General features: G+C 40.0%; 3 protein-coding genes across 10 annotated transcripts; all 3 read right to left on the bottom strand.

Annotated features, from left to right (window-relative positions):
* On the bottom strand, window positions 1-27296 carry LOC117255336 (nectin-3-like). Of its 4 annotated transcripts, XR_013490524.1 has the most exons (7): window positions 27174-27295; window positions 26330-26419; window positions 25313-25564; window positions 24873-25187; window positions 22654-22747; window positions 22191-22559; window positions 1-804 (listed from the first exon to the last, which is right to left on the bottom strand). XR_013490524.1 is itself a non-coding variant. In XM_078165965.1 (6 exons), exons 1-6 carry the CDS (start codon window positions 27211-27213, stop codon window positions 22529-22531), a joined length of 816 nt encoding a protein of 271 aa, XP_078022091.1. In that variant the 5' UTR covers window positions 27214-27296; the 3' UTR covers window positions 21563-22528. The 4 variants fall into 4 exon arrangements, 3 of the variants coding, with proteins under 3 accessions (XP_078022091.1, XP_033480021.1, XP_078022092.1); XM_078165965.1 differs by lacking the exon at window positions 1-804 and having other exon boundaries at window positions 21563-22559; window positions 24879-25187; window positions 27174-27296; XM_033624130.2 differs by lacking the exon at window positions 1-804 and having other exon boundaries at window positions 21563-22559.
* LOC117255338 (OX-2 membrane glycoprotein-like) lies at window positions 803-12462 on the bottom strand. 4 transcript variants are annotated; one of them, XM_078165968.1, is made up of 8 exons: window positions 12355-12462; window positions 11929-12064; window positions 11455-11537; window positions 7484-7585; window positions 1811-2149; window positions 1526-1622; window positions 1332-1394; window positions 803-1022 (listed from the first exon to the last, which is right to left on the bottom strand). In XM_078165968.1, exons 4-8 carry the CDS (start codon window positions 7521-7523, stop codon window positions 926-928), a joined length of 636 nt encoding a protein of 211 aa, XP_078022094.1. In that variant the 5' UTR covers window positions 7524-7585; window positions 11455-11537; window positions 11929-12064; window positions 12355-12462; the 3' UTR covers window positions 803-925. The 4 variants fall into 4 exon arrangements, with proteins under 4 accessions (XP_078022094.1, XP_078022093.1, XP_078022095.1 ...); XM_078165967.1 differs by lacking the exons at window positions 7484-7585; window positions 11455-11537; window positions 11929-12064 and having other exon boundaries at window positions 12355-12437; XM_078165969.1 differs by lacking the exons at window positions 11455-11537; window positions 11929-12064; window positions 12355-12462 and having other exon boundaries at window positions 7484-8514.
* Window positions 13287-21068, bottom strand: LOC117255337 (uncharacterized). Of its 2 annotated transcripts, XM_078165963.1 has the most exons (7): window positions 20914-21068; window positions 15015-15353; window positions 14629-14916; window positions 14511-14549; window positions 14319-14412; window positions 14117-14179; window positions 13287-13975 (listed from the first exon to the last, which is right to left on the bottom strand). In XM_078165963.1, exons 1-7 carry the CDS (start codon window positions 20966-20968, stop codon window positions 13882-13884), a joined length of 972 nt encoding a protein of 323 aa, XP_078022089.1. In that variant the 5' UTR covers window positions 20969-21068; the 3' UTR covers window positions 13287-13881. The 2 variants fall into 2 exon arrangements, with proteins under 2 accessions (XP_078022089.1, XP_078022090.1); XM_078165964.1 differs by lacking the exon at window positions 14511-14549.

The raw sequence follows: 27296 nt of genomic DNA on the forward strand, positions 1-27296 counted from the left end.
TCCAACCAAATCTTTTACTGTCCCTTTCCTCCTTTTCCCAACAAGGTTTTAAAGTGAGTTGTGTTGGATGATCTTGAAACGTCCTCTAACTATCCAGAGACATACATCACTGGACAAATGCCTCACTGTCATTAATAAGAATCAGGGGCAACAAAAACATGAAGTGAACAGAAGTGAAACCACTGAACATACAGCTGTTTTATAAATAAAACAAAAATAAACCAGCAGATGGAGTCAGATAATAGATTAATAAATCTACAACGTTAGAAACACCTTGCACATACAGCACAGCACATCCTGATTATCATATTTTTGACAAGGATTAGTTACATCAATGTAAAACAATTTTTTTGTGTGTGCATGTGTCATACGGTGATAACAAGTGCAGAAACATATAACCAGAAAAAAGACAAAAAAAACAAAAACCATCTGACCCACATACAGTCAGCACTTTACCGCAATTACAACTACATAATGTGTCCAGACAGAAAAAAAGAGTCAAGTGCAAAATTAAGAACACACAGAAAATATTATTTAATATGTTAGCTGTAAATTAAACTTTATAGCTGCATACAGTTATAGTTATATACAAATGTGCTATGTGCACGCACTTGGGCTCATGTGAACGTCTTCCTCCTCACAAAGCACACTAGATGGCGCTATAACCTCACAGGACATTTCCTTGTTGTCATCAAAACACATCAGCTTGTATTGTGGTCATCTGCCTGTTAGATTAGTTTGAATCAAACCTTTACTGTTGCACTGTGTTGCAGTCACTGTGACTCTGAGTTAGAGTGAAGTTACCTGCTTCAGAGCTCTACATGTGACTGTTGAAGCTCCAGGGAGCTGCTTTCTTGGAGTTCCTCTGTTTTGGTTTAACAGTCCTGTGGCGATGGTAAAAACAGCTGTCGCTGACACCCCGCTCTCAGAGATGATTCTTTTGGGAAGCCATTTTCTTTCTTTTCCCAGAAGACCTCTTCTTACGCACCTCGTTCTCTTGAATCATTAAAGGTGTTTTGGGCCTTCAGATAAAAACAAGATATTAGTCAGTTTCCAAATCACTCTGAACAACATTGATGATAAACATACTCATAAAAAGTAAAGTGCATCACAACTTAGTAGCCGAGTTCAAATCCTCTGATTCACTACCAACATTTCAATTCATGGACTAAACTAAGTAAACCCAGTCTGATTATCAAGTTAGCAAGTTGGTAGGTAGGAAAGTGAAGTCCAAAAATAAAATAAAAATAAATAAATAATAATAATAATAATAAATAAAAATAAATATAAATATAAATATGTACAAGTGAAAAATGAATGAAGTTTCTTACTCTTGAGTGTCTTTGGTTGTTTTTTGTGGTGTCTTGTTCTCCTCAGAGTCTCTGTGTGACACACTGAAGGATTTAAGAAAAGTCAGTGCTGAGCAAATATTTATTTATGAGGTTTTATCTACAGAGATCTCAATCAGTCATTAACCATATTAATTGTGAGTCACTGGCATTACAAGACAGGTGTTTGAAATCACCTGTTCTGATGCTTCCTTTTAAACAGGATGTTGATGATGACTGCAGCAGCAACACAAACACAGGACACCATGACCAACACAGTGATCAAAGTGACATCTGAGAAGAGAAGAGAGGAAAATTAGTAACACTCAACATTCATAAAGCAACTACAGATCAAATGGTGAGACTGAACGGGTTCATGCAGCTCTGCAAACACCACACATTTAAAAACATCACATCAAGTTTTTACAGGACATACTTTAAGGATGATGGAGATGTCTTTAATAACACTGTAACGTTCTTACCATGGAGTTGGAGGCAGGTTGAACCAGTGAGAGCTCCGTCAGGGTAGGTGTTAAACAAACAGTGATAGCATCCTTCATCTTCCTCCGTCACCCTCCTGATAACTATGGAGCTGTTCTGCAGTCCAGCATATTTAAACTCCACTTTATCTCTAAAGTCACGATTCACTTTCTCACCAAAGTATTCGGTGTAAGTAGCGACATTCTGCTCCTTGTCTGGTAAAATTTTCTGCCATGTGACTTGAAGAACATCTTTAGGTTGCATCAGCTGACAGTTTAAAAGAGCCTCTTCTCCCACTGCTGCCATCACAGTCTGCTGAGTCTCTACCACAGCTGCTAGACCTGCAGGGAGGACAGTATAGTGTGTGATACTCCACAGAATTCACTCTACTGGGTAAAACAGGATTCTTATCAGAAATATGGATTGCACACAAAATATTTACAGTATATATATTACAGGTACTGGTTATATCTATCTATATATTAATATTCTGAGTACTGAAATTCATATTGAAACACTAACACATCTGAATCTGACTGCCAGTCCCTAATAAATCCCAATCCCAGGTCCTTTATAAAGGTCTGGGGGCGACCCAAAGCAAACTCAAAAAAATAACACTTCTGAAAACATGGAGGCAAAGTTAAAAGTCACACCAATAATTACAAAAAGTTCAGATAATGATACTGGCCCCTGTTGGAGAATAAAATCTGCAGGAGATGATGGCTCATATATTATGGTTGAGATGTAGTGGGTGACAATACTGCAAGTCCAGTTCAGTGAGTCTGATTTGTTTGTTTCTTTGCTAAATAAAATATGAATCAATCAATGCAACAGACTGACCCCAGGTGGTGCTCAAACACCTGTTTGCCCTGAGTCTCCACAGTGTTTGTCACTGCTGTAAAGTTAAACCACTATTAAAACATCTCAGTACAGCGAGTGTCATTTTGGCACCAACCCACCACCGTTAAGCCCGAAATGCAACACCTAACTCCGACTAAGGCACAAAATATCAATACAGCGCCACCCAGTGTACATACACAGTAAATACAATGAATGTCTGCTGATTGGAAGGACACAGTTGGCTCTTACATTTGGCATGCCATCCAATATCCTCAGCAACTTTTACAGATGTACAGTTGAGAGTGTCCTCACCAGCTCAATCACAGTCTGGTGTGGACACAGCACTGCTCAGGACAGGAAGGTTCACCAGCGTGTGATAAAAACTGCACAACTCATTTCAGGAGCAGCCTTCTCACCCACTCAGGACATTTATAACAGCATGGTCATCAGGAGAGCCCACAACATCATCAATTCAATTTCAATTTTCAATTCAATTTTATTTATAAAGCCCAATATCACAAATCACAATTTGCCTCACAGGGCTTTACAGCATACGACATCCCTCTGTCCTTAAGACCCTCACAGCGGATAAGGAAAAACTCCCCAAAAAAAACCCCTTTAACGGGGAAAAAAAAAACGGTAGAAACCTCAGGAAGAGCAACTGAGGAGGGATCCCTCTTCCAGGACGGACAGACGTGCAATAGATGTCGTACAGAACAGATCAGCATAATAAATTAACAGTAATCCATATGACACAATGAGACAGAGAGAGAGAGAGAGAGAGAGAGAGATGCAGGTAATGACAGTAGCTTACAACAACATTAATGAAAGTAATAATATTATAGTTATAGTTCTGGCTACTGTGGTACAATATGTTGAAAGTATGTATTAGTATCAGACAGTATACTTGTGTGACAATAGTCATATGTGTATAATAACAGTAGAAGTATGACTAATGACTAATGATGGCAGCAGCAGCAGGAGGCATCTGGCAGGACCACGGCAGCAGCACAACCACACACGTCACACTGTCCAGGCACCGCTGCGGTATGAGTTATTCTGAGAGACAGTGGAGCACAAAGGCTCCGGAGAAGAAGCCGAGTTAGTGACATCCAGAATGGCCGAGTTAGCAAGATGCAGTAATAGGATGAGAGTGAGAGAGAGAGAGAGAGAGAGAGAGAGAGAGAGAGAGAGAGAGAGAGAGAGAGAGAGAGAGGGAGAGAGAGGGAGCCCGGTGTATTATAGGGGGTCCTCCGGCAGACTAGGCCTAAGTCAGCCTAACTAGGAGCTGGTACAGGGCAAGCCTGAGCCAGCCCTAACTATAAGCTTTATCAAAGAGGAAAGTCTTAAGTCTAGTCTTAAATGTGGAGACGGTGTCTGCCTCCCGGACCGTAACAGGAAGATGATTCCACAGGAGAGGAGCCTGATAGCTGAAGGCTCTAGCTCCTGATCTACTTTTGGAGACTTTAGGGACCACGAGTAACCCTGCGTTCTCAGAGCGCAGTGTTCTGGTGGGATAATATGGCACTATGAGCTCTCTAAGATATGACGGAGCTTGACCATTTAGAGCTTTATAAGTTAACAGTAGGATTTTAAATTCAATTCTGGATTTTACAGGGAGCCAGTGCAGAGAAGCTAAAACAGGAGAAATATGATCTCGTTTCTTAGTTCCTGTTAGTACACGTGCTGCTGCATTCTGAATTAGCTGGAGAGTTTTTAAGGACTTACTAGAGCTACCTGATAATAGAGAGTTACAGTAATCCAGCCTTGAGGTAACAAAAGCGTGGACCAATTTTTCTGCATCTTTTCGGGTCAGGATAGGCCTAATTTTCGCAATATTACGCAGATGAAAAAATGCAGTCCGTGAGGTTTGCTTTAAATGAGAATTAAAAGACAAATCTTGATCAAATATTACTCCGAGGTTTCTTACGGTAGTGCTAGAGGCCAGAGCAATGCCATCTAGAGAAACTATGTCATCAGATAAAGAGTCTCTGAGTTGTTTGGGGCCAAGAACAATAACTTCAGTTTTGTCTGAATTTAACATCAGGAAATTGGTGCTCATCCAATTTTTTATGTCTTTAAGGCAGTTATGGAGTTTAGTTAATTGATTACTTTCTTCTGGCTTCATCGATAAATACAACTGTGTATCATCCGCATAACAATGGAAGTTTATAGAGTGATTTCTAATGATGTTACCTAAAGGAAGCATATATAGAGTAAATAGGATTGGTCCGAGCACAGAACCTTGCGGAACTCCAAAACAAACTTTGGTACGTAAGGATGATTCATTACGAACGTCAACAAATTGAAAACGATCAGATAAATAAGATTTAAACCAGCTTAGTGCTGAACCTTTTAGGCCAATTAAGTGATCCAGTCTCTGCAGTAGAATTTGATGGTCAATTGTGTCAAACGCCGCACTAAGATCTAATAAAACAAGAACAGAGACGAGTCCTTTGTCTGAAGCAATCAGAAGGTCATTTGTAATTTTAACTAGAGCTGTCTCAGTGCTATGATGCACTCTAAATCCTGACTGAAATTCCTCAAATAAATTATTATCCTGGAGAAAATCACACAGCTGGTCTGCGACTACTTTCTCAAGGATCTTTGACATAAAGGGAAGATTAGATATTGGTCTATAGTTGGCTAACACCTCTGGATCCAGGGTGGGCTTTTTTAGGAGAGGTTTAATTACAGCTACCTTAAAAGACTGTGGTACATAGCCTGTTAATAGGGATATATTGATCATATCTAATATATGAGTGTTAACTAAAGGAAAGACCTCCTTAAGTAGCCTAGTTGGGATGGGGTCTAAGAGACACGTTGATGATTTAGATGAAGAAATCACTGCGGTCAATTCTTGAAGAGAAATTGGGGAGAAGCAATCTAAATATATATTAGATTCTACAGCTGTGTTTGAGGTTAGATAGGTAGGCCTACCATCCGAGGGCAGGAGGTCATGAATTTTGCCTCTAATAGTTAGAATTTTGTCATTAAAAAAGCTCATAAAATCATTACTGCTCAGGGCTAAAGGAATACAAGGCTCAATAGAGCTTTGACTCTCAGTCAGCCTGGCTACAGTGCTGAAAAGAAACCTGGGGTTGTTCTTGTTTTCTTCTATTAATGCTGAGTAATAGTTTGCTCTGGCATTGCGGAGGCCCCTCTTATAAGTTTTGAGACTGTCTGTCCAGATTAAACGAGATTCTTCCAGTTTGGTTAATCGCCAATTCCTTTCAAATTTTCGCGATATTTGTTTTAACCTACGGGTTTGAGAGTTATACCAAGGAGCAAACTTTCTTTGCTTTGTTAACTTCTTTTTAAGAGGAGCTACAGAGTCGAGCGTTGTTGGACAGTACACAGTACACGCACCCCAACCACAGTCTCTGCACACTTCTGCCATCAGGCAGGTGCTACAGGAGTGTGAAATCCAAGACGACAAGACTGACTAACAGCTTCTACCCACAGACCATCAGACTGCTGAATAACAGCGTCAAACACATTTTAAGAGAAATAAATCACATACAGGCCTTTACAGTATAAAATATGAGAAACACAGATTTCACACCTTTCTGAAAGACTCACACCAAACGAAGGAAATGCATGACTGCACAGTTGCTCAGTACTGTACTGTAGCCTATCTGCTGTCAAAATATGCAGAAGCGAAAGTTGTCTCTATGTGCAGCAGGTTTACATAGTAAACTCAGCTACTTGCCTTTCTGAAAGAGTCCCAATGCACAAAGTAAATATATAACTGCATGCTGTAGCTCCCGCTCACATTTCAGAGTCAAAGCGACGACTAGCTGTCACTAAACAGAAGCTGCGCGCAGGTGTCTACAGGAAAGTTTGAGGTAAGTTGGTCGCCATGGGTGTCCTATCAACACCTACCTTCAGACAGTGTAGCGACCAATCCTTAGAGAAAAATTGATAAGGGCCTTTAGTGTAACAAAATACTGTTATTTTTGGTTTATTAAGCCTTTTAAAATGTGACACAGTCTAAACAGCTGGAGACGCTCAGGCCCACCAATCGTAGGCCTACATCCAGATCAATCAGGAATGATTCTTCTTCTTCTGTTTTTTTTTTTTGTTTGTTTGTTTTTATTAATCGATGTCATGGCGGGTTTTTTTATTCAGTCATTAACAGACTGCTGGCCATTGTCGAAAAATACTAATTTCAATACTAATTTCTGTCAAACATCATGTCAGAGGATTATTATGTTAAATTATTTTAATTCTCCATTTAGCGTGATTGATTCAGAGTTCAGGCTGGAGCAGTAAAAAGAGATAAAAGATAAAACGTTTCTGTTTGCTCTCATTTATTTTCAGATATGTTTTGAAGACAAGATGGAGGTCTTGGTTTTTGACCCTTGTTTCTGTGTCCCAGGAAGTTTATTTAAAGACCCCATAACTATCCAAAGACAATCATCACTGGACAAACAACATGTCATTGTCAACTATAACAATGAATTAAATTAATTTGGTCTGATTCTGTTGTTCAACTGGTTACTTGTGAGGGATAGTGGATTTTAGGAAGGATGCAGCATGCACGTCCCCTCCATGTGCATTTGCTCCGCCCAATGAGAACATTTAAGACTTTTATTTTGACAAAAAAGAGAAATGCAGTTTCACCATGAATTGGTGCAAAAAATCATCAGAATGCAGAAAATTAAGTGTTTGATGTCCAAAATTTCCTGCTGGAGGACCCCAAACCGTGCTCTGAATGTCAAATGACAACATGATAATCTGACTACAAGGCTGGAGTCTATTCTGTAATATAAAAAAAAAAACTACAACGGTGACTATAGAATGGCTCGCCCTCACCTGTGAGTGTCACTTACCTTTAAACAGCAGACCGGTGAGTATCAGGATCCACATCATCTTCTTCTACAACTGTACAAACACTTTCAGTTGAAGCCTCTGACTTGCTTTTAAAGGGCGGCCTCAAGGGCAGAGAGAGGGAGGAGAGAGAGAGGGTAGGGTTTTTCTAGAGAGCCTGTCAGTAACACATTGATTATATCATCTGGGGATTTATGGAATGAATTAATGCTTTAAAGGAAATGTATCAACAGAGAGAAGTCTTTAAGTGTGAGACTGTGGATGAATAGATATTTACACGATATGAAAACAGACCATATTTATAATGCTGGACATTCAGGGTAAAACATATCGATAATTCATGAGAGCGCAAATATTTTATTAGTCAATTTGACTGGATTTGACTACTACTGTAGTAAAAGGTGAGGTCACATTGAGTAAGTCTGACTACTTTTTCTTCCTTTTTGGAAATCACACTTATTTCTAATTGTGACTCTGAAGTCCAGTAAACTGCGCACTTGCTGTATGACTCTTCTGTGTTTTCAACACTTTACAGCACTACATCACTGCTCACAGATGCTCACTTCTGCTCTTAGTCTAGCTTCCACTTCTCTTTTCAATCGTTTCATTGTATGGCTCATCAACTTTATCCCTCTGTAGTCGCCACAACTCTCACTTGTTTGGCTTGTTCGCCACCAGCACACTTCCTCTTTCCTCAGGCATCCTCTCACTCACTCACAAGACCTTGTTGAAAAACCTAGTCAAAACCTCTACTGCCACCTCTCCTAGACACTTCCATACCTCCACAGGAAAATTCAGGACCAACTGCCTTTCCACTCTTCAATGCCCTCCTCGCTTCATCCTTACTAATCTTTGCTCCTTCCTGCTCCTCAATGGTCACCTTTTCTACTCTTTGTTCTCTCTCATTTTCCTCATTCATCAACTCTTTAAAGTACTCTTTCCATCTTCCCATCACACTTGCGGCACCTGTCAATACATTCCCATCTCTATCCTCAGTCACCCTAACCTGCTGCATGTCCTTCCCATCTCTATCTCTCTGCCTTGCCAACCTGTATAAATCAGTCTCTCCCTCCTTACTGTCCAACCTATCATACAAGTTGTTGTACACCCTTTCTTTGGCCTTTACCACCTCTACCTTCACCTTATGCTGAATCTCCCTGTACTCTTGTCTACTCTCTTCAGTCCTCTCAGTGTCCCACTTCTTCTTAGCTAACCTCTTTCTCTGTATACACTCTTGTCTTCCTCATTCCACCACCAGGTCTCCTTATCTCCTTTCCTTTCAGATGACAACATCAAGTACTCTCCTACCTGTCTCTCTGATGACATCGGTTGTAGTTGTCCAGTCATTTGGGAGCACCTCCTGGCCACCCAGAGCCTGTCTCAACTCCTCCCTGAGAACCACACAGCCCCCTTCCATTTTCAGCTTCCACCACTTCGTCCTCTGCTCTGCCTTTGTCCTCTTCGCTTCCTCACCACTAGAGTCATCCTACACACCACCATCCTATGTTGTCTGGCTACACTCTCACCTACCACGACTTTGCAGTCACTGATCTCCTTCAGATTACATCATCTACACAAGATGAAGTCCACCTGTGTGCTCCTACCTCTGCTCTTACGGTATGTTCCTGCCTCTTCTGGAAGAAAGTATTCACTACAGCCATTTCCATCCTTTTTGCAAAGTCTCCCACCATCTGCCCTCCTGCATTCCTATCCTGGATACCAAACCTGCCCATCACTTCCTCATCACCTCTGTTCCCTGCCCGGACATGACCACTGAAGTCTGCACCAATCACCACTCTCTCACCTCTGGAGATATTCTGCATCACTTCATCTAACTCACTCCAGAATTTCTCCTTCTCTTCTAACTCACATCCTACCCGTGGGGCATAGCCACTGACAACACTGAACATCACACCTTCAATTTTTAACTTCAAACTCATCACCCAATCTGATACTCTTTTCACCTCCAGGACATTCCTAACAAACTCCTCCTTCAGGATAACTCCGACTCCATTTCTCTTCCCATCCACACCATGATAAAACAGCTTGAATCCTGCTCCTTAGCCTCTAGCCTTGCTACCTTTCCACCTGGTCTCCTGAACACACAGTATATCCACCTTCCTCCTCTGCATGATGTCAGCCAGCTCTCTAGCTTTCCCTGTCATAGTCCCAACATTCGAAGTTCCTGCTCGTAGTTCAAGACTCTAGCCTTTCCTCTTCTCTCTCTGCCTAAATGTGAATCCTATGTACCGGATAAACAAAATGTTTTTACATCTCGTCACAGCCTGTTGCCTTCTCCTGAAATTTGCTGTAGCTTATCTCAATAGCGATGGCTAAGCTTGAGTCTCCGAAGTGAGGCTAAGTTTTGATTCCAAATCAAAAAAAGAAAATGTCTCAGGGGAAAATAGAGAATTCCATTTAAAGTGGACAGATTTGTTAGCTTTCACCACTAACGCTGCAAAGTTTAAGTACCAAATATTCATAACTAGCCCACTGCAGAGTAGCTGCTTTGTTGTAAAATACAGTAATGAATGCTCATTTAGACCTATTAGGAATGGGTTTAAAAAAATAGTTTCATCAAAGGTGCAGAAAAAACAAGCAAGAGGCTTGAACAAAAATCTTTAAGAGGTGGCCGGGTGACGTTGAGACAGTTGTAAACAAAAATAAATGGATCAGGGAATGAGATGGATCTGCTTCTCCACAAGCCAACACGACCAGTTGTGTGACGTTTCAGACTGAGTGGAGACTAGTAACGAGTTCGACTACTTCAGCCACATATAGATTAAATAGGCTGTGTTGCCGTCACTATAAGGCACAAATATGTATTGTGGCTCCAGGCAGATTTTTTAACATCTTTTTGGCCAAAAATGGCTCCTTTGATAGTAAAGGTTGCTGACCCCTGGTCTATAGTATCACTGGCTAACATCAACAACTAACACCATGCTAGCTACTTCACTTCACTTCACTTCACTTCACTTTATTAATTTGTCCCTTGGAGGGCGATTTGGTTTGCAGCAGACAGATTCAACACAACCATTCAACAGTCACATTTAGACATAAGACCTACAAGATGTGAGCAGTGAATTACATCAAATGCAGCTACCACACTGGTTAACTTTACTCATATACGTAGCACAATAGAGTGTGGATACCCGACCCAAGCCCAATGGGACCCCTCGATGGGTGCCAAATAACAAATCAGAAATTTTGCTCTGGTTCAGCCCACTTGACATGCTGCTGCGTTGTGCTGTGGCCTATTCAAGTGCTGGAATTTGTAATATATGTGACTGAACGCAACACAGGCCAATAGTTACATTTCAGGCAGTAGGCCTTAAATATTCAGACTGAACTAATGCAAATGGAGGACGCTAGACAAAACTTGCCAACAGGAAAGTGGTAACACTCTAATTTAATTATATTTGTGTACTGTGTGAGTGTAGTGTGTGCGTGACATTGGGTAATAGGTTAGGCCACAGCGTGTGTCTATTGAGTCTGCTCCAACTGAGTGCGTGTGCTTTGCTGAGCTGCTGTGTGTGCGGCTTGTTTGACTGTGCGTAACAGCAGCCTTTTGATGGTCACTTACACACTGTCCATGTATGATCACGGTAAACAGACAAGCTGTGTCAGGTAACAAACTGCGTCGGGTTCGGGTTGGGTTCGGACTTAAAAATCAGAAAGTCTGTTGGGTTCGGGTCGGGTTCGGTTATAACTGTCATACTCGGGTCGCGTTCGGTCAGGAAAATGCGGCCCGAGCTGCGCTCTAGAGCACAACATCACAAAGGGCTTCATAAAAGAAATAAGGCAACCAACATAATTTATAAAGATTCAAACACCATAAAACAGAAATCATACAAAGCCAACACACACACACACACACACACACACACACACACACACACACACAGAGCAGCAGGAGAGGCTGACCTCTGAAATCAACCTGCGATGCATAATTTACAACTCAATTTACACTCACTTTATTTACACTTGTCTCATTTCTCTTAGGGTGTCCGTTGTCTGATCGGCTTGTTGTCCTTCTTGCCTACAGGTGTGTGGGTCCTTGAGACAGAAGAAGACTCACATTATTACATTACACATATTTCTATAAGTGAATTCCTCTGAACAGCAGAGGAATAAACATGGTAACTGTGAGTTCACAATAATGACTTCATGTACAAATATACATTTATAGGGACAAGTTGGGAGGAAAATAAATTCTCAAATAAACAAAGTGTGGACATCATTTAGTGAAGAACCATCCATGTATAAATCATAACAACAGTAGGGGAGTGTCTTTGATTTTTTCTTATAGTGTCTTGACCACATCAAGGTTAACTTCCTGAGATCACTGTTATCAGACCCAGATTCCTCATCAACACCTGGAAAAAGAAACTCAAACATCAGAACCATAAAGTATTTATCAGTCAGTATCTTCTCAAGTGTTTCTCACCATCACACTGTTGTCTGACAGTGTGACTTCAGGAATCATGGTAAACACCTCTATCTGAGGACGTTGGATGTTGCCATGGAGACGAAGCAGCACGGCTGTAGCGGTGACAGTGACTGTAGCGTTGGTGTTGGTGACACTGGTAGAGTAATTAATTAGCTAATTAATTAATTAATTCAACAAAAATGACCTGCAGTTTGAGGCTAAGAGAAATAAATCAAATACAGGCCTGTACTGTATAAAATATGAGAAAGACAGATTTATGTATCACTTCCTCATCTTTCTGAAAGACTCACACCGAGCAAAAGAAATGTATGACTGCATGGTGTCACATCTTTACTTCTTACTGTACTGTATCTACTGTCAATATGCGGAAGTTTAAGTTGTCTCTATGTGCAGCAGGTTTACACAGTAAACTCGGCTACTTACCTTTCTGAATGAGTCCCAACGCACAAAGTAAAAAAATAACGACATGTTGTGGCATATTTAGCTCCCGCTGACATTTCAGTCTCTCTGTCTAGTTTCTTTGAGTTGTAATGGCAGCTTTCAGGTGCTTTACCGCCACCTACTGGACTGGAAATGGCGAAACAAGAAAAAGACTTAATCCTCTGTTAGTCCTGTTACTCTTAAATAATTTAGTAGAGGTTTATGGATATTCCTTGTTGTCTTTCTAAGTAGATTCCCCAATGTTATACTGTGCTTTTCTTCAGTTAGTCCTGTTATTAACTGCCTTCCTTCTTCTTCATACAGAAGCTGCACGCAGGTGTCCACAGGTAACTTCCAGATGAGTTGGTCGATGTGGGTGTAATATTAACAATACATGCTGAAAATGCTAAAATAAATAAATAGAGACATTTCCACCATAGTTTGGTGCATAGAATTCACCAGAATGCAGGAAATCAAGTGTTTGATGGCCCAAATTTCCTGCTGGAGGACCCCAAACCCTGCTTCATATGTCCCCTCCAACATTGAAACAAAACTTACGCCCTTGATGTCAGGAGCGTTACTTCCTCTGGATATAATCCAGGACAATGAAAACATTATACAGAAGTGAAAACACTCATAACATTAAAATATCACGTCATACTTATGAGTGTCTTTGATGCTTGTCATGTGCATCTTGTTCTCCTCAGAGTCTCTGTGTGACAGACTGAAAAGATCTTAATCATTATTATATTAACTGTGAGACTCTGGTTTTACAACAAGACAGATGTGGAGTTAAAGTCTAAAATTACCTGTTCCAATATTTTCTTTTAAGAATGACGGTGATGTTGCATGTTGATATTGTTGCAGGTGTATGTGTTAGCTGTGATACAATAAAGTAACCACAGATGATAAATAAAATCCATATATGACAAAAATCACAAAAAAAAACACACTTTACTTAAAATACATTTAACAAAGATAAAACAAATACAGCTGTATTGTTTTACAAATGCACCTGAGCAACAACTAATACATGTAAAACAATACTTTTACATTACAGATGTTATAGTGTACTTGATTGAGGAGCCAATAAAAAACACACACACACACACACACACAAAAAGCAGCAGGAGAGGTTGTTTGGTACAGCTTCTTTTAGTAATCTGCTGCTGACATCGAGTCACAGGTGGGAACAAATCAATCTGAACAAAAGGCATCATGGTCCACTGTTGTTATTAGTAGTATCAGAAGTTTGACTATGAGGAGCATGAAGCTAAAAATGACCTCTAGATAAGTCAGCAAACATCCTACTTTATTGGATAAGCTCATTGTTTAAGATGTTCTCCTGACCATGAAATGGAGCTCATAAAGGTCACTTCAGAGATATGTGACTCAATGTGAAAATGATTATCAAATGCTATTAAAAAGATCATATAAACATGAAATGGTATAAACATGTAAAAACACACTTTCTCACATTATGTTCAGGTCTCACAGTCCGAGTACTGCCACTACAGTCTGTCTGACATATTAGAGGACATTTGCTGAAGATGGCTGGTCCCTTTTCTGATTTTTCTCAGTAGGTGTCCGTCGTCTGACCTGCATGGCTACAAGTGTTCCGTTCCTTGAAGTAGAAGAAGACACTCACATTATTACATTACACCATACTTATGTTTATAACTGGATTCCTCTGAACAACAGAGGAATAAACATGCTGACTGTGAGTTCACAAGAATGACTTAACAACAGTAGGAAAGTGTCTCACTCTTCAGTGTCTTTGGTTGTTCTTCGTGGCGTCTTGTTCTCCTCAGAGTCTCTGTGTGACAGCCTGAAGGATTTAAGAAAAGTCAGTGCTGAACAAACATTTATTTGTGGGGTTTGTCCTAAAAGATCTCAGTCAATCATTATTATATTAACTGTGAGACACTGGTGTTACAACAAGACAGGTGATTAAAGTTTAAAATCACCTGTCATGATGTTTCCTTATAAGCAGGATGATGATGACTGCAGCAGCAACACAAACACAGGACACCACGACCAACACAGTGATCAAAGTGACATCTGTGAGAAGAGAGGAAAATTAGTAACACTCAACATTCATAAAGCAACTACAAATCAAATGGTGAGACTGACATGAGACCACATAAAGGTTCACTTACTGAGATCACTGTTATCAGACCCAGATTCCTCATCAACACCTGGAAAAAGAAACTCAAACATCAGAACCATAAAGTATTTATCAGTCTATCAGTCAGTATCTTCTCAAGTGTTTCTCACCATCAGCAGACGACAGTGTGACCTCAGGAATCATGGTAAACACCTCTATCTGAGGACCAGAGAGCACTCGCACTGCACATCCAACCTGTGTGCTGTTGCCATGGAGACGAGGCACCACGGCTGTAGCGGTGACAGTGACTGTAGCGTTGGTGTTGGTGACACTGGTAGAGTTGTAGTGAGGGACAGTCAGTCTTACTGTGGGAGCAGGTCGACCTGTGGCCGAGCAGGACACAACTGCCTCTTCAGGAGAGTTTGATTCTCTGACATGTAGAACGGGTTCATGCAGCTCTGCACACACCACACATTTAAAAACATCACATCAAGTTTTTACAGGACAGACTTTAAGGATGATGGAGATGTCTTTAATAACACTGTAAGGTTCTTACCATAGAGTTGGAGGCAGGTTGAACCAGTGAGAGCTCCGTCAGGGTAGGTGTTAAACAAACAGTGATAGCATCCTTCATCTTCCTCCGTCACCCTCCTGATAACTATGGAGCTGTTCTGCAGTCCAGCATATTTAAACTCCACTTTATCTCTAAAGTCAGGATTCACTTTCTCACCAAAGAATTCGGTGTAAGTAGCGATATTTTGCTCCTTGTCGGGTAAAATTTTCTGCCATGTGACTTGAAGAACATCCTTAGGTTGCATCAGCTGACAGTTTAAAAGAGCCTCTTCTCCCACTGCTGCCATCACAGTCTGCTGAGTCTCTATCACAGCTGCTAGACCTGCAGGGAGGACAGTTCATACAGTCCATGAAACTCCACAGATTCACTTTACTGGACAAAACATGTCTTATATGGGGTTTGAATCAGAAAACTGGACTGCACACACAATTTACAGTATATAATTCACTGGTAATGTTGTTCCAGTGTACAGCCTAATTTTGGCAATAACACTCTATGCCAGACTTGGGTTCACTAACTCCCTGGAGCGGCCAGAGACAGACGAATTGTCTTCCGACTTCCAGGCATCATTATAATTTTTTTTTTTTTTGTGATCAATTTTTTATTGGTTTTTCCATATAGTTTAAAACAAACAGATGTGGCAAGCATCAATTGGACAATAATAGCAACAGCAACAAAGAAAATAGAATGGTAGTGTAGCATAACAAACAAAAAATAGATAAATAAATAACAATGGCAATACTACCAACCAAACATATCAACAATATTGAGTGTTGACAAGTAAGAAAAAAAAAAAAAAAAAAAATAATAATAATAATGAAAAATAGATAGACAACCCCCCTCCCGCCCCCCAAATCTCAAGGGGTCCACAGGCTTTGTCTCTATGAAGTACACTGATGAAAATACAAACACGCATAGCAATTCAGAGCTTTTAAACAAGCCTCAACCAATACTGCCCTCAAAACCCAACGCCTATAGGGCCCTTGAAAGGGGGCTGGACCACTTAAATGGAGTCAATGTCATAAGAAACTCAATAATCTTTATCAAAAAGTAAATAAATACAAAATAAGTAAATAAAACCAGAAGAGAGGAAAAAAAAAGAGAGAGAAAAAAAAAGGGAGAAATAAATGAGAAAATATATACTCGGAGTGCCACAACCCCCCCACCCCCCCATCCCACATCCAACCCACCCACCCACAGGACCCAAAGTAGGAAAAGGAGATGGCTTCAATAAAGATTTTAGAGTGGAGATGGCATCATCCCAACATGAAATGTTTCCAGGTTTGGCTAGGTGCAAGTTAGCTGCCCAACGTTCCATAATGGCTATATCTATGAACTCTAACAACCATTTATTTAAGGATAACAAATGAGGGGGTTTCCATCTACATGCTATCAGCCTTTTAGCGGCAGTGAGACCAGCCAGAAAAAGGCGTTTAAGTTTAGCAGGTAGGTTCAAACCAGAAGTGTCATTAAGTAATAAGATGGTAGGCGAATAAGGAATCTGCTTAGACAATATTGTGGACAGCATACTACAAACACTCTTCCAGAAAACCACAACACCTGGGCACTCCCAAACCCTATGGAAGAAGGTGCCTAAGCTCTTTTGCGAACACAGAGCGCAATTATGAGAAGGCAAAGCTTTAAATTTGAACAAACTGCGTGGAGTGAAGTATGACCTGTGTAAAAAATTGTAATGAATAATTGGGTGGTTGGGGTTTCTGGAAGAAAAAGACAAGTTTTGCCAGATCAAGTGCCAGTCCAGATTATTGTCATCAGATGGAAGGTCCTGCTTCCAAACACTGTCAAGAGAGAGTGGTTTGTTTGATGCTTGCATCAGAATGGTATAAACAGTAGAAACCAAACCCTTACTCCCAGTCAGAGCCTTATGAAAAGGGTGTAAACCTAGTGTGCCATCCCAAGGCACCCCATAAGTGTGCATTGCCGTACGCAACTGAAGATAAAAGAAAAAGGAGGAACCAGGTAAGTTAAAGAGTTTCTGAATGCCTGAGAATGAGCGGAGACCTTCAGCCCCAAAAATATCAGATAATGTAAATACACCATTATTTGCCCAACTGGAAAAATATATAGGACGCCCTCCCAACTGGAGACGAGAGTTAAAGAATATGGGTGCCTGGAGATACCAATTGGGAGACACTTTACAACATTTTTCAACAGCGCTCCAGGTGGAAATTAGCTCAGTGATGATAGACCCAAATTTCAGCTTAGATTGTTTAATAGAGATGTTGGAGTAAATAAGATCTTGTAATCGGTGGGGCTGAACAATACTTTCCTCAATCGGATGCCAAGATACACAAGATGCTGTGTCAAACCAGGTGGAGAGAGGGCGCAATACAAAGGGCCAATGATACAATTGAAAGTTTGGGAGTCCTAAACCGCCAAATTTTTTTGGTCTTTGAAGGACAGATAATTTAATTCTGGGTCTTTTACCAGCCCAAATAAATTTAGAGAGTAGTGAGTGAATTTTCTTCCAATAACCTTTGGGAGGTGCCAGAGGAAGCATAGAACTAACAAAATTTATTCGGGAGAGAGTATTCATTTTAATCACTGAAATGCGGGAATGAAAAGACAAAGATGAGGACCTCCACAGACTATTTTCCATCTCAGCAAGCATTTTCTTATAATTGTTAGTCACTGTGGCTGAAACTGTAGGAAAAATTGAGACTCCTAGATATTTAAACGTCTGGACAACTGGTATGTTTAGTGTGGCTGCGATGGTAGGAACCTGTCCAGTGGAAGAGTTCAGAGGTAATAGTGCAGATTTTTCCCAATTGATTTTGTATCCTGAAACCTGGCCAAAGTCCTTGAAGATGTTTAAAAGGTGAGGAAGACTATGAGAAACATTATGGAGGAAAAGAAGGATGTCATCTGCATACAAAGATATAAAGTGTTTGGTATTATGTATACTAATCGGGTTATGGCTGATTGACTGCCGGACTGCCTGGGCAAGAGGCTCAAGAGATAAAACAAATAACAAAGGCGAGAGGGGACAACCCTGTCGAGATCCTCTAGATATGAGAAATTGCCTAGAACAGGTGCTCCCTGTCAACACCATTGCAGTTGGGTCATTATATAAGGTTTGAATCATAGATAAAAAGTTATGTCCAAAGCCCATATGATGCAAAACCTGCCACAGAAAATGCCGCTCAAGGCGATCAAATGCCTTCTCTGCATCAAGCGACAAAATGGCATTTGAAGAATCTGCGGTGTTGGAAGCTTCTATGATGTGGAGAAGGTGACGGACATTATCTGAGGCAAGGTGCTTCTTAATGCAGCCAGTCTGATCCGCATGAATTAGAGTAGACAGATGTGGTTCCAATCGGGAAACTAAGATTTTGGCAAATAACTTAGTATCAGCATTTAAAATTGAAATAGGACGGTAACTTGAGCACTCAGAAGGATCCTTGCCCTTTTTTAAAAGTAAAGAAATAATAGCAATATTAGTATTCTTAAAGAAAGAACCATTATTAATTGTAGAATGAATCATCTCCAGTAAAAGAGGACCAGTTTGAGGCCAGAAGGCCAGATAAAACTCTGGGGGTATACCATCAAGCCCTGGGGATTTATTCTTACTCATGCTCGCTAGGGCTTTGTGCAATTCACTCAGGGTTATTGGAGTATCAAGTTCAAGGGCAGATTCATAAGGAAGCTTTGGAAGTTGAAGGGGATTCAAAAAGCTTTTGCATGCATGCTCATTATAAATAAACTCTGAGGAGTATAAATTAGAGTAAAATGAGCAAAAAATTATCATTTACCTCAGTTGGAGCAAAGCACAATTTACCTGTGGAAGATTTAACAGACGATATGTTAGCCAATTGTTCATTGGTTTTGAGTTTCAAAGCCAGTAGATGACTTGGTTGGGCACTGTACAAGTAATCAAGTTGCCTAGTCCTATGAATGAGAAAATCAGATTTGTTCCTGAGTAGTTGATTAAGGTCTTTAATTAACAGGTCTCGCTCGAGAATAAGGTCAGAGGTAGCATTCAGAGACAAAGAACTCTCTAAAGTTGTGATTCTATTTTCTAAATCTACAATATGCTGCCATCTTGTTTTGTTTAGATTAGAGGCAAATCCAATTGATTTGTCCCTTATGAACCCTTTTACAGCTGACCAGAGTACCCTGGGATCATCAACAGAGGATCTATTTATCGCTAAAAAATGGTCCAGTTGTTCTTTCATTTCCCTTAGAAAGGATTCATTCTGCAATAAAGTGGAATTAAACCACCAATGGGCCGATCGTTTGGGGCCCGAAGGGATTGCCAGTTTGCCAAATACAGCCCTATGGTCAGAAAGAGACATAGGAAGAAGAGCAAAATCAGAGGCTTTTTCAAATAAATGTTTAGAAATGAAAATGTAATCTATACGGGAAAAAGTTCTATGACGTGATGAGAAACAAGAGAACTCCCTTAGAGAGGGATTAGCTATCCGCCAGACATCTACTACGGCACAGTCTGAAGCCCATTTCCTTAATGCAGAGGAAGCAAGACGCTGGTATGCCCCCTCAGCTACACCAGTTCTATCTAATGAGTGTAACCAAACCGCATTAAAGTCACCTCCTATTATTAGACCTAAATCAGATAAATTCAACATAAGTTTAGTCAGATAATCAAAAAAGCTCCTATCAAAGGAGTTAGGGGCATAAACAGAAACAAAGGCTACTTTTTTATCATCATTATCATCATTATAATTTTTAAATAAAGATTATGTCCCGCACGTTGCATCTCTGGTTATTATTTTGAACAAAAAAATGACCTGCAGTTTGAGGCTGCGGTGTGTAAAGAGCGCAGAGGAGGAGAGGAGGAGAGGAGGAGAGGAAGAGCGCGCAGCTGTACGCATCTGTTCACTGGAATTCTCTGAGAATATCTAAAGCTTATTTAGAAGAGAATTATAAGAATAAATGCGTGACTATTTAAAAAAGGAAGGCGGAGAAGCCAATGAGAAGAGGAGGAGGAAAAATTGAGAAGAGGAAAATAAAAAGGAGAGGAAGCTGAGGAAATTTGGTGTAGGACCTATGCCCACTTGCAGCTACTTGAGATGTTTCACCCGGCCTCACCTGTCTGACACACAGGTTGAATAAATGTCCATTTCTTCATCTTTAATCAAAAATATCAATACAGCGCCACCCAGTGTACATACATGGTAAATACAATGAATGTCTGCTAACTATTTGGCATGCCAACCAATATCCTCAGCAATGCTCAATCTTATTATTTCTTCTTAAAATCTACCTTTGATTGAAATTTTATTACTGTTTTTGTGTGAAGGGAGATTGGCAATTTAGAATTCCATTGTATGGTGTAAACCACTGAGTTTTTTTCTGTGCATATGACAATAAACTTCTTACATCTTGACAGGACTCAAGGTCAAGAGGGTATAGGTCAAGAGCAGGTATAAACCTCCCTGCAGGGCGCACTTGTGAACATTTAAAAAAAAATCATTTATTTATTTACTTTTTGCATCAGCACATATGCAGAAATACACAAATATATGAAAATAAAACAACATCAAATTAAAAATAAAAAGATGCGGAAGGGGTGCCCTGTTCTCCACATGAGCACCTGCCCTGTAAAACGTGTTTGCACACTGCAATGGTGTGAACCGCCGAAACTACAATGAACAACACAGCAGTTACACAGCTGCGGTAAAGAGAAATAAATCAAATACTGGCCTGTACTGTATAAGATATGAGAAAGACAGATTTATGTATCACTTCCTCGTCTTTCTGAAAGACTTACACCGAGCACAGGAAATGTATGACTGCATGGTGTCACATCTTTACTTCTTACTGTACTGTATCTACTGCCAATATATGCGGAAGTTGTCTCTATGTGCAGCAGGTTTACACAGTTTTCTCTGCTACTTACCTTTCTGAATGAGTCCCAACGCACAAATTAAAAATATAACTGCATGTTGTGGCATATTTCGGCATAATGTAGCTCCCGCTGACGTTCAAAAGTCTTTCTTGCTTACTTTTGTTTAAGTTTTAATGGCAGCTTTCATGTGCTTTACCGCCACCTACTGGACCGGAGTGTGGCAGAAACAAAAAAGGACTAAATTCTCTCTGTTAGTCCTGTTACTCTTAATTAAATAAGTAAATAGAGGTTTATGAATATTCCTTGTTGTCTTTCTAAGTACACTCCCTAATGTTATACTGTGCTTTTCTTCAGTTAGTCCTGTTATTAACTGCTTTCCTACTTCTTCATATCTGTTGTAATCCCATTGTACATGTCAGGAGGCAGCGTGCACGTCCCCTCAATATGTACATTTGCTCCCCCCAATAAAAACATTAAAGACTTTTATTCTGAAATAAATAAAGATATTTCCACCATAGACTGGTGCATAAAAAAATCAAGTGTTTGATGCCCCAAAATTTTACTCTGGAGGACCCCAAACCCTGCTTCACATGTTTGCCCCAACATTGAAACAAAACCTAGGCCCTTGATGTCAGGAGTGTTACTTCCTCTAGATATAATCCAGGACATGAAAAACATTATTCACAAGTGAAACCGCTCATAACAAGTAAACATCACAGTTTAATTAACCGAGCAAAAATAAATACATTTAAGTAAAGAGAATAAATTAAAACATAATGCACAGCACAGGTTAATAATACAGTGTTTGACAGATGAGTTTTCACATAATACAGTCGGCACTATACCACAGTTACAGTCATACAATGTCTCCAGACAAAGCAACAAATAAACATTGAACACTAAAGTGCAAAACTGCAAGAAAAGTGCAACATTACTAACACACTTATATATCATATCTATTTTGTAATATGTCTCGTATAATTTAAAGTTTATAGATAAATATACATATAGTTTGATACAGCCTAAATATGCTGATCTGGATTAAAGTCATCACTGATCACTGATTGCTTCGCATGTCAACTTCATAGATCACTTAATAAATAGTTCAAATTTGTTGTGCAAACAATTTCAATCTATTGTATTCCTTGGTTAGACTTGGGCTCATCTTCCTCCTCCTTTCTCTAGTTCCTGACAAAGCACACTAGATGGCGTTCTAGCCCCATACAACATTTCCTTGTCATCAAAACACATCAGCTTGTATTCTGGTCATCTGCCTGTTAGATTATCTTGAATCAACAGCAGTCACTGTGACTCTGAGTTAGAGTTACCTGCTTCAGAGCTCTACATGTGATTAAATCAACTCAAATATAGACTCTTTGTAAACCATGTATTTGTGTCCATATGTCAGAATCAAAAATTGGTCACTGTTGTTGCATTGTCACGTTCTACAAAGCCCAAAATACGCTTTGCTTTTAGCTCCAAAAAGTTCAAGTGCTGAGCATTGAAATGAAAAAGAAATGGTTATTTTGAAAGCTACCGGTGGAATCTTGGACACCAGCTTTTAGCTTAACTCACTGTTGTACCTCTAAACTTTTGATGCCAAAAAAGCAGATTTTTATAATGCTTGCATGCTTGAATGTTAGCTGTGTCAAAGTCCAGAAGCATGTTAAACGTCACTTCTTCTGGTACCCTTTAACCTGCCAGGAAGAGAGGAAAGTTAATTATATTTTACCCATGGGGAGAATTATGCTACAGGTACATTTACAAATGTCTTTGTGTCAAATATCTTACCTTTTTCGCTTCATTGCAGCAGCAGCAATGATGAAGCAAATAAACATCACTGCAGCGATCACGAGTGCAATCCCTGATGACGACAGTGTTTTCCCTGGAGACACACACCTCGGGGTTAGTCATACAAGAAGAATTCCCCAGAAGAGGTAGGGGAAATTTTCAAGGTGACATTCTTACTTTTACATGCTAATAATTCATTTCCCTGATCTGTCAGATGACCTCCCCAGAGAGCAAAAGACCCGACTCATTTTACTGTGACATGGGCTACTTTTGTGCATGAAATGCAGCTGTAAGTGAAAGTGAAACCAAATCTGATTTTAATGAGTCACTGCACTGCTGACGCACGCAGAGAGCAAAAGTCTGTTTACTGTTTGTACTTAGTCAGACTCAGATCACTGAAGTGCATTCACTGAGCATTTCCCAGACCAGACATTAGAGAATTGAGTTCCTGGTTCAGCGGAAGTGTTACTGAAAAGTTACACAACCAGGCTACTCATAGTAATGATATCACTTCTCAGACATACTTCTCTTGAGATTGACCATAAAGGTAATCAAAATACGATTACTAATGGTTAATTAGTGGGCTAACTGGCACACCAAAAATAAAATGTTGAAACTTGTTTGTTCCTGGTCAACACTGTGGGAAAGGTGTGGTGCAGTGTGACTTCCCTTCCAGTCAGTCAGCATAATAACTGCAAACACATTGTTGGGAATGTCTAGGAAGTTCATCTGACATTATAGGCTGGTAACTTCAAAAAGCAAACACACTACAGCTACACTCTTACAAATAAAGGTGCTTACTAGAACCATTTAGAGCTCTTTGGCTTGTCCCCATGGGAGAACCCCTTTTTGGTTCCTTGATGAACCTTTTTACAAGGCAGCGCCTCAAACCTTTTCAGAGGGTCCTTCATAGAATGCAACATAAAGGATTATACCTAGAATAATGTGTGAAAGGTTCCACCCAGAACCCCCCAATACACCATTTCCACCAAATTAGCTCTGGTTCTTGAACCGGTACTGTTAAGGATTCTTGGAGCAATCAAGCGAACCAGCCCATGTTTCCACCAGTTTTGAGTGGAATTATTTTAATCAAGGATGTGTCATCAACGGAAAGCATTGTACATATTACAAAGTTTTCATCTTAAACCTACCAAGGGGAGCTCTTGTATCAGTAATTGACTACATTACCCATAGATCTCTCCCCCTCTACACATGGTTTTAGATTAACATGTCAGTCTGGGGCCAAAGGAACCACCTCCAGCAGCCTTGGGCCACAATACTAATGGTTCACAATCACGTTTTTCAGGTTGTTCTCAAGCACTATTCCTATGTATACCTATGAAAAGTAATGCACCAAAATTCGTAACAAACCCATGTTATAATGAGCCAGTAATTTGGGAAGGCTGCGATCACATTACCAATTCACTGATGGGCACAAAGAAGGAAGTAACCCAGGTAACAAGGCAGGTTGGGGGTTTGGATGGGTCACAAAACACAGGACTCAGTTAGGGTAGGGTAAGAATGTCAAGGAAAGCCAATCAGAGGCAGAGTAGGACGAGTCACTCCTTCACTAGCCTAGAACTTTGAGTTATTTGAAGGTACATCATCAACATATTACTTTTTCTTAACCTAATCAAAGTGACTGTACTTGCCTAAATCCCACATACGTAACATTATTAAGTAACTTTAGATTTCATACGTATGGTCATTCATAGGGCGCTGATTCGTAATATATCATATGAACTGCTGTATGAGGAAACATCGCATTTTTAGGGGGTGGAGATTTTGTGTGACCACCACCACTACATTCTTTCCTATTTCAATGGTGCAGTAGGGTTTGGAGCCAAAACTCAGTTCAAATTAGAAGCGAATACGAAATGCCAGGTACCGTAAAAACCGCATGGCATGAAATGATTCTGAAGATATTAACTATAGCAGAACGGCAGTAAAATTAATGGATTAAAGGGATTCCAGATACATCTTCATCTAAAAATACCATTTAAGACATGCGTAAACATTTAAATATTTTAGGGTGGGGATCTTTTAACACTTTTTTTTTTTTTTTGATTAAAAAAAAAAAAAAAAAAAGGTTCTTGAGAAGCAAATGGTTCTGGGTAGACCCTTGGCCCTTCAGGAGGAACGCTTTTGGAACCCTTATTTCTAAGAGTGTACACAATTACACATTTTTTTTGTCTATACAAAACAATTGACACGCATACCTCCGGCTTCCGTCTTCCTCGGAGGTAAAGAGAACGGGATCATCACCCGCCTTTGTCCATTGTTCAGCACGCAGTCCACCTGTCCCTTCCACTCTGGAGGTACTTGCAGAGTCAGGTTGCTGCTGCTGGTAAAGGTGTGGTCACTGTTTGTTACTGTTGTAGGCTGCATTGGTTCTGATTCGGTGGCAGGAGGTGAGAATTCCCACCGAATGGTCGGAGCTGGTTTACCTGTAGCAGAGCAGCTGAACACGACCTCTGTGTCTTCTTCCTCAGGCTCACTGGAGGCATGCACAGCTGTTTTCACCTCGGATATGCCTTCATAGAGAATTGAAACTGGTCATTTGGGGGGTTTCAATCAGCAAAAACAATGTTTAATGTATATTCTTTGAAATCTGTCTATTTCTAGAATTCCTACTCGATGCAAATTTGCTGCAATTTACCTTGCACCGTGAGGCAAGTCTGTTTTCGTTTGGACCCATCAGGATACACATTGAATGAGCAAATATAACAGCTTTCATCCCCCCATGTTACATTCTTCAGGATAATGGATGTTGACTGGAGAGACGCCTCTGTGAAGATCACTTTGCCCCTGTAAGGCTGATTTACTTGCTGTCCAAACCGCCTGCTGTAGGTCGCCAAATTCTCAATGGAGTCGTCCTTGAAAAGCCTCTGCCACGTGACCTGGAGGACACCTGTTGGAAATGGTAATCATCCAGTCAACACATTTACTCAAGTACAAGTCTGAGGTACTTGTATTTTACTTGAATATTTTATTATATGGTTAGTTACCAAACAACACTAATGAAGTATAGCTGCAATGATTGATTCGTCAGTTGGCAGAAAATTAATTGGCAACTATTTTGATAATCACCGATGTCATTTTTCATACAAATACATTTTGTGGTTCCATCTTTTAAAATGTAAGGATCTGCTGCTTTTACTTTCAAATATTTTAATCATTTGGATTTATTTTTAAATAATTTTGAGGTCAAGGTGTCACTATAGGCTCTGGGTAACATTGTCATGGCATTTCTCACTTTTTTTTTTTTAATGTAATTTAAACAAACTTAACCAGTTGAATGGGGAACATATTCAACAGATTAATCCATCATAAAAAATATTATTAGTTGTAGTCTGATTAACAAAATGGGTACAAACCCACTCCATCTCAACCAACTACCACATCAAAATCCCTTCTTTTACATCAATACATCAGTAATAATAATCTAATGAAATAATATATGATTGTATAACAGGGGCTGTATTTTTGCAGAGCACTTTTATTTGTAATACCTTTTTTCTGATTATATACTTTAATTAAGCTACATTTCAATGCAGACTTAAGTTGTGATGGAGTATTTTTGCTACTTTTACTTGTTTTGTTTACTTCCACCACCACTGGTCACATCTTAACAATAAAAACTGGCATTTAAAGAGACCAAAGAAAACTTCCGCACCTGCTGTGTTGGCTGCTGTGCACCTGTAGTGCGCTTCCCCGCCATAGTCAGCTGTTGTATTTCCATAATTACTGATCTGTGACATGCAGGCTGAAAATAAAAACAGCTGAATTTCAGTGAATGCATGCCGAAAAGTAAAACAACCTTTTGTTATGCTTCAGTAGATTAGTTTAATGAAATGTCTATCCAAGCCCTTTGAATATAATTAATAATTTAATTTAAAGGAGCTGCATGTGACATTCAGAGCATAACTTGAATTCAGAGTCTGAGTCAGGATTGTCTGCACTCGGCTCTCAACATGGAGGTCCCCGATCAAGGGTCAGCCGCAACAGCTCTGTGCTTGGCTGTCTCTCACTCCAAAGTCGTCGAAATCCAGTACTTGGGCAGTGACTTGCGGTGTCAGATACATACGAAAAAGGTCTCCTTTAACGTCAAAAATTGGAAATTTGCCGTGTTTCTTTTGAAAGAGACTGGATGTAAACGTTAAATTTCCTGTGAATACAGAAGTGTATTTTGAAAGAAGACAATGCATGTAACAAGCAGAACTTGATACAGCGCCCCAGAACGTCACCAAGCAACGCACACAGGGTACCTTGCAGGTCGTATGTAAACATGAAAAGCCCATGACCAAACATCAATATATGACAAGGTTGCAGTGAGAATGTCAATCAATGCTCTGAATGTCACATCCTTTCTTAACACAATGATAATAATAATGATATTACAAATAGATTTAATTTAGGCAACATGATAATCTGACTACAAGGCTGGAGTCTATTCTGTAATATAAAAAAAAACCTACAACAGTGACAATGGCTCGCCCTCACCTGTAAGTGTCACTTACCTTTATACAGCAGACCGGTGAGTACCAGGATCCACATCATCTTCTTCTACAGCTGTACAGACAACACTTTCAGTTTAAGCCTCTGACTTGCTTTTAAAGGGCGGGCTCAATGCTTCAATGATA

This window comes from Epinephelus lanceolatus, chromosome 24, assembly GCF_041903045.1.
Source record: "Epinephelus lanceolatus isolate andai-2023 chromosome 24, ASM4190304v1, whole genome shotgun sequence".
Taxonomy (NCBI): Eukaryota; Metazoa; Chordata; class Actinopteri; order Perciformes; family Serranidae; genus Epinephelus; species Epinephelus lanceolatus.

Coding starts and splice junctions, on each gene's coding strand:
- LOC117255337 (XM_078165963.1), bottom strand. CDS start 20,968: ATGCCACAACATGCAGTTATATTTTTAATTTGTGCGTTGGGACTCATT. Junction 14,550..14,628: donor CACACTGTCGTCTGCTGATG/GTGAGAAACACT, acceptor TTCTTTTTCCAG/GTGTTGATGAGGAATCTGGG. Junction 14,413..14,510: donor GTCTGATAACAGTGATCTCA/GTAAGTGAACCT, acceptor CTCTTCTCACAG/ATGTCACTTTGATCACTGTG.
- LOC117255338 (XM_078165967.1), bottom strand. CDS start 12,409: ATGCCACAACATGTCGTTATTTTTTTACTTTGTGCGTTGGGACTCATT. Junction 1,623..1,810: donor AACCTGCCTCCAACTCCATG/GTAAGAACGTTA, acceptor TTCTCTTCTCAG/ATGTCACTTTGATCACTGTG. Junction 1,395..1,525: donor AAAAGGAAGCATCAGAACAG/GTGATTTCAAAC, acceptor TAAATCCTTCAG/TGTGTCACACAGAGACTCTG.
- LOC117255336 (XM_033624130.2), bottom strand. CDS start 27,213: ATGATGTGGATCCTGGTACTCACCGGTCTGCTGTATAAAG. Junction 25,188..25,312: donor GACTTGCCTCACGGTGCAAG/GTAAATTGCAGC, acceptor TTCTCTATGAAG/GCATATCCGAGGTGAAAACA. Junction 22,560..22,653: donor GCTGCAATGAAGCGAAAAAG/GTAAGATATTTG, acceptor TCTTCCTGGCAG/GTTAAAGGGTACCAGAAGAA.